Source organism: Hyperoodon ampullatus, assembly GCF_949752795.1.
Source record: "Hyperoodon ampullatus genome assembly, chromosome: 10".
Lineage (NCBI taxonomy): Eukaryota > Metazoa > Chordata > Mammalia > Artiodactyla > Ziphiidae > Hyperoodon > Hyperoodon ampullatus.
This window is the reverse complement of record NC_136923.1, coordinates 7,597,869-7,604,236: the sequence shown is the minus strand read 5'-3', so window position 1 is coordinate 7,604,236 and position 6,368 is coordinate 7,597,869. Positions and strand designations below refer to the sequence as shown.

At 47.2% G+C, this 6,368-nt stretch overlaps 1 protein-coding gene across 1 annotated transcript; it reads left to right on the top strand.

The window, feature by feature from the left end:
• Positions 1 to 307: 307 nt before the first annotated feature.
• On the top strand, positions 308 to 4,781 carry VHL (von Hippel-Lindau tumor suppressor; the record flags this gene model as incomplete). The annotated part of the gene is made up of 3 exons (XM_079714082.1): positions 308 to 602; positions 2,690 to 2,812; positions 4,585 to 4,781. 3 exons carry the CDS (start codon positions 308 to 310, stop codon positions 4,779 to 4,781), a joined length of 615 nt encoding a protein of 204 aa, XP_079570208.1.
• Positions 4,782 to 6,368: the final 1,587 nt, after the last annotated feature.

Here is a 6,368-nt window from a genome sequence, read left to right as displayed (position 1 = left end):
CTAAAGAAACGCTGTGTCAGAAACGTACGAGAGGTACGAGAATCCAATTTACAGGGGAAACCCTGCGGCAGGACGGCCTATCGCCACAGCCCGCTTCCGTGAAAGCGGGACCCTCAATCGTCAGGGGATCCATCTGCGCATGCGCACGGCCTCAAGCCGGCCATCTTCCAGGCTGTATTCCATCCCCCACCGAGAGCGCGCGAAAACTGCACGCACGCCTGCCGGGGACGCGCACGCCCCGCCCCGCCCCGCGCGGCCCACGAATCCCGAGGCGGCTAGGACCGGGTAGTTCTGGCTCCGGGAGGTAATGCCCGGGAGGGCGGGGAACGCGGAAGAGGCAGAGACCGGCGCGGAGAAGGCTGACGCGGAGGAGTGCGGGCCGGAAGAGTCCCACCCGGAGGAGCCCGGCTCCCAGCAGGAGATGGAGGCTGGGCGGCCGCGGCCTATGCTGCGCTCAGTGAACACTCGCGAGCCGTCCCAGGTCATCTTCTGCAACCGCAGCCCGCGCGTGGTGCTGCCCGTGTGGCTCAACTTCGACGGCGAGCCGCAGCCCTACCCGACGCTGCCCCCCGGCACGGGCCGCCGCATCCATAGCTACCGAGGTAGGCGGGCCGGGGTCGCCCAGTCGCGCCCGGCCGCGCCGCCCCCTTGTCCTGGCCTCAACGGGCCCGGTGCTGAGCTGTGCCCAGCGCGCTGCCCAGCGCTCTAGGCCTGATAACAACGATAACGGTGACTCGATCTCACCGAATTCCCGCCCCATCCTGGGAGGCAGGTGCTGTTGTCATTACTATTCCCATTTTACACCTGAGGAACTGACGCCCCAGAGAAGTTGTGACAGATCCAAGTAGACTCAGCTAGTGACAGAGCATTCTTCTTTTAAGAGTGCATAATTTGCATTTGATGATCGACCCCACGTGTATTCCCTCCCTCACGCCCATTTGTTCAGTCCGTGAATGGGAGCATCCCACATTCTCATGTGCCCCGTGGGCCACGTCCGCGTAGGGTCCTTGCCTTCATGGAGATCGCGGTCAAGTGGGGGAGACGAGACAAATGCATAAGTAGTTAAGAACAAGCCAGTGTCATAATTGCTACCATAGGAACGGAGCACAGCAGGGCACCTGCTCAGTGAAAGAGAGGGGTGTGTGCTTTGATTTGGAACTTCCTAGAGAAGAAAGAGAATCCTGCAGGATGAATGGGATCTTACTAACCCAAGACAGGAGTGGAGAGTTGTAGGCAGAGTGAACAGCATGGGCTAACACCTGGAGCCTGGGAAAGGAGAGAGGGTATGGAATGGTGGGAGAGGAAGTCTGAAAGGTGATCTTACCCCTAGGGAAATGGGGCCCATTGAAAGTTTTTAAGCAGGGAAATGACATTGCCTGATTTAATACTGAAAAGCTTACCCAGGTTGCAAAGTAGTTTGGAGGGGGAAGAGTACTGGTAGCAGTTAGGAAACTCGTAATAACCCAGGTTGGGGCTGTCTAGGCCTTACTGCCTAAAGTGGCAGTAATCTTCCCTAGGTTTTCAAGAAGAGAAGTTAATGCTTGCTAAATTTTCACTACCTTCCTCGGAGGATCCTAATGGATCTTTTTTCCTTGAGGGTGGCATATTCAATAATGCTCTTCAAACTTCTACACCGAAGTTCTGCTAATATTAAATGAGGAAGAACGCAATTCTTCCAGGCATTAACATTTCTGTAGTCTCCTATTTTATCTAGGAAATTGTGTGAATTTTGTATTCTTCTCCAAAATTTATCTGTGCCTGATTTAATATAAACATTAAAAAAAAATTACAACGTGAATGTCCTTAATGTTATCGATGCTAAACTGTACACTTAAAAATGGTTAATAGTCCATTTTATGTTATGTGTATGTTACTACAAGAAAAAAAATTACTTCCTACTTTACATTTCTTCAATTTTCCCACCAGATCTTCAAGTAAATTTATGCCCCAGGAACACATGCTGTTTTTTATTCTGAGGCAGCCTCCTCCCTCCTCAAACAGAATCTTAGCCCTGGGATTTTGTCTCCTTCCAAGTGGTCCCCCCTCCTTCTTTTTTTTTTTGCATAAGATGTGTTTGTTTCTGAAATTAGGTATAATTTACATAGAGTAAAATACAAATATCTTAGGGTGTGATGGGTTTTGACACCACCTAGATCAAGTTACAGATTAGAATATTTTCGTCACCCCAGAAAGTTCTCTCCTACCCCTTTTCACTCTTCTGATTTTTCACACCGTTGACTAATTTTATCTCTTTCTACAGAATGTACCCTTTTCTGTCGGGCTTTTTTCTTTCAACGTGATGTTTTTGTATCTTCTTGCTTTTGAGAAGCACACTTCTGAGGAGTTGGTGACCTTTTCTCTCCTTTTAGTTTGCAGCCTTTGGTGTGATTTGCAATTCCCATACTTCGCTTTTGCACCGAGACAGCAGAAAGGGCCTGGGTTTTGGAGCCTCGCTGGAATACTTGCCCTTCTCCTTACTCTCCCTGTTGCCTTGAGCAAGTCACTTGGCATTTTCAGACCTTTTTTTCTCATATTTACCTGGATCTTTTGTGAGGACTAAATAAAATAACATTATTGGAATGGCTTTGTATGGTATTTAAGCAGAAAGAGAGGCAGATATTTTCAGTGTCAGAGTGAGGAGATGAAGGAAATAGGTGTGTGGCTCCTTAACCTTTGCTTGTCTGAACAGGTCATCTTTGGCTCTTCCGAGATGCTGGGACATCTGATGGGCTTCTAGTTAACCAGACTGAGCTGTTTGTGCCGTCTCTCAATGTTGATGGACAGCCTATTTTTGCAAACATCACACTGCCAGGTACTGATGTTCCATCTTACTTTTTAAAAAGATAGGCTGTTGTACTAAGTAGAGGATAGGCCACTTGAAGGAGCCCAGTCATTAATGATTTTTGCCTGATGCTGAGCAAGGTATCCAACCTTTCTGTGTCCTATTCTCCACCATGAATAAAGTGGAAGTAATTTACTTGTATGCTGTATGTTGGACAAAGATGTCGTGGTGCCTCAGAAGCTCTTTGGGCTGGTCAAGGGTGGGCTAAATTAAAATACTTGATTGTAGAATTATGAATGCGTTTTGTTTCGCTGGCCCTGAAGCAGAATTATGCCCTGGAGTCTCAGGAGAAAAAAAGGTGTAGAGAATGAGATATCATGGCTTATTTATTGACTTCTAGTGTTGTATCTTTCGATGTAATTTAACCCAGTCAAGGTCACTGTGTCAATCAGGGTTTTTTTTTTTTTTTTTTTTTTGTTTTTTTTTTGTTTTGCATTATGCGGGCCTCTCACCGTTGTGGCCTCTCCCACTGCGGAGCACAGGCTCCGGACGCGCAGGCCCAGCGGCCGTGGCTCACGGGCCCAGCCGCTCCGCGGCATGTGGGATCTTCCCGGACCGGGGCACGAACCCTCATCCCCTGCATCGGCAGGCGGACTCTCAACCACTGCGCCACCAGGGAAGCCCCAAGCAGGGGTTTTAAGAAGAATCACTGGGCTTCCCTGGTGGCGCAGTGGTTGAGAGTCCGCCTGCCGATGCAGGGGACGCGGGTTCGTGCCCCGGTCCGGGAAGATCCCACATGCCGCGGAGCGGCTGGGTCCGTGAGCCACGGCCGCTGGGCCTGCGCGTCCGGAGCCTGTGCTCCGCAACGGGAGAGGCCACAATGGTGAGAGGCCCGCGTACCGCAAAAAAAAAAAAGAAGAATCACCAAATTGAACATTAGCTTCACAGCTTACCACTTGTTTAAAACTCAAGTGATTTTATTAGGTTGAACCCTTAGAAACTGATGATCTGTTGGGTTAAAAAAAACCCAAATACCTGCAGCTTCAAACGAGTATGTATGTAGGGTTCAAACTAGTATGCGTATTTAGATCCTGCTTTAAGGCAGTGGGTATACAGAAGTGAGCACTGGTAAGTTAAATGTAGGAAATTTTGCCTTAAAGGAGACCTTTAAAGAGTAAGTTCCCCAGTAAGTTTAAAATAGGATTTGAGTTCCCCCAAAATCCAGTTACACACTTCTTTGGTTATCTATTGCTGTGTGACAGCTACCCCCAGCCTAACAACAGCCACTTTATTTGTTTATAATTCTGCAGCCGGGGCAGGCACCTGGGGCAGAGCTCAGCTCGGTGGTTATTCTGCTCACTGGTGATCACTGCCTTCTGCTGGCAGGTTGCCTGGGGCCTGGGCCTCTCTCCCGGGTCATCTCAGGGCTTGGCCCTCTTTGTATGGTCTCTCCTGCTGGGTAGCTCAGGGCTCCTGAGAGTGTAAAAGCGAACGTTGCCAGGGCTTCTTAAGGCTGAGACCCAGAATCGCCACCGCGTCACTGTGCCCACATTCAGTTAGTTAAAGCACATCCCAGGCCCAGCCCACTCTCGAGGAAAGTTCCTACACAAGGTCATGAATACTGTGAGATGTCTGTTGCGGCCATCACATTACACTCTGCCACAACCCATGTACTCACTTTTTTTGTCCAAAGCGAGGTCCAGCTGTTGCAAATGTAATTGCCACGGTTGGCAAAGCCTCTCATTCAGCGCTTGTCCTCAGGCCTGAGTCTGCTGCTGAGAGTCGGTTTTCTGCCCTTACAGTGTACACCCTGAAAGAGCGGTGCCTCCAGGTTGTGCGAAGCCTAGTCAAGCCTGAGGATTACAGGAGACTGGACATCGCGAGATCCCTCTACGAAGATTTGGAAGACCACCCAAATGTGTGGAAGGACCTGGAGCGGTTGACCCAGGAGCATATTGAAAATCAGCGGATGGCAGAGGAGACTGAAGATTTTAATTGAAATTTACACTCCTGGGTCTCAGCTTTTGACAGTCCTGACAAGTCTTGATCTAGACCTAGGACTGGTCACTTTTTCTCGGCTTCAAAGTGTCTCATTCTTGGAGTCAGAAAGCTCCATTGCTTAAAAGAAAGTTAACTCACCTCACTACTGGGCACTGTGATGTTTAAGGGCAAATATCACAAAATGTAATTTAATGCCTGTTCCTTCTAGAAGTATTTATGAAGGGAAAGTAGTTGCATTTTTGCCTCCTAGTGAGTCAGGAAAGTTTCTGTGTAAGGACTTTCGTGTAAGTAATTCAGTGAGAATTGTAGCTTATTCTTGAGTTGTAGGAAAGCAGTGACGTCTGCTTTTCATTCCTGTATTGTGGTTGGTGATGTGCCCGCGTCCCGCACTGAGAGACCAAGATGTCCTTGGGGCAGGGGCATAGCGGTCTGCTCTTTGAGACTCCAGTGCCTCGCACGTTATGAGCCTTCCCTCAGTGTTTGTTGAATGAACAAACCAGTGGCTACTTTGGTAGAAAGTGTTAGACGTTTTCACCCTTTTTTTTGAGGGCGGGTGGTAGTGGGGACCTTAAAGTATATACAGTAAACAAATGTTTTAAAGGGCATAATTTTATAGAAAGCAGTTTTTATAATTTTCTAAATTGTGGCTTTTCTCTGCCCACTGTTGTTGCAGAGCTGTTTTATTTCTGTTTCTAAGCCAGGATTAGCTTTCTACAGTTCTTATTGACGATAGCTTTTTTGAAACTTGCTATGTGCACAGAAGATAGGAGAAAATGGCCGTCCCCTTGTTTAATCATAGTATTAAAGAGCTACCCCTGTACTATAAATAGGTTTTTGCCAAATGTGGGTACTTCTGTTCCCTTTTGTAAATCCAGGACATTTTTGTTCGATTCAGCAGTTTTTCATCAGGCAGGATCTGGTGACACTTTGCACCTGGCTGGAGGAGAGGACAAAGCCCTCCAGCCTCTCGGAAGTTACTGCTAACACACCATGGATTCAGAGGGTAGCCTGGAATGTTTTCTAATTTTATACATGTACAGATCCTTTCCGATAGGCTGGACTTAAATTCATCAAATTCAGTACTTCTATCAGGCCTCCTTTTTTGGTAGCTAATCGTTAAAAAAAACAAAAAACAAAAAACAAAACTACCCAGTAGAGAAAGTGTTGGAAGAGACAGAAAAGTAAAGGAAGAGAAAAGATCCAATTAGGTACACTACTTAAATACAACCACTAACTTAACATTTTGAACTTTTAGCCTTTTTTTTGGCTTGGTTTTACGTAGTAGTTGAGATCATACTGAATATAAAGTTTTGTATTCTACTTTCTCATTTAACTTTATAACTTAAATATTTTTCCATGGTATTATAAGCTCTTCATAGACATGAGTGCAGCCTTCCTTTTATAAATAATGTTGGGATATTTCTTGGCATCTTTATTAGTTCCTTTGAGCACAGTTCCTATGCTCTGATATCAGAGTGAAGCGAATGAATAAAACGCCGTAGGGCTTCCCTGGTGGCCCAGTGGTTGAGAGTCCGCCTGCCGATACAGGGGACATGGGTTCGTGCCCTGGTCTGGGAAGATCCCA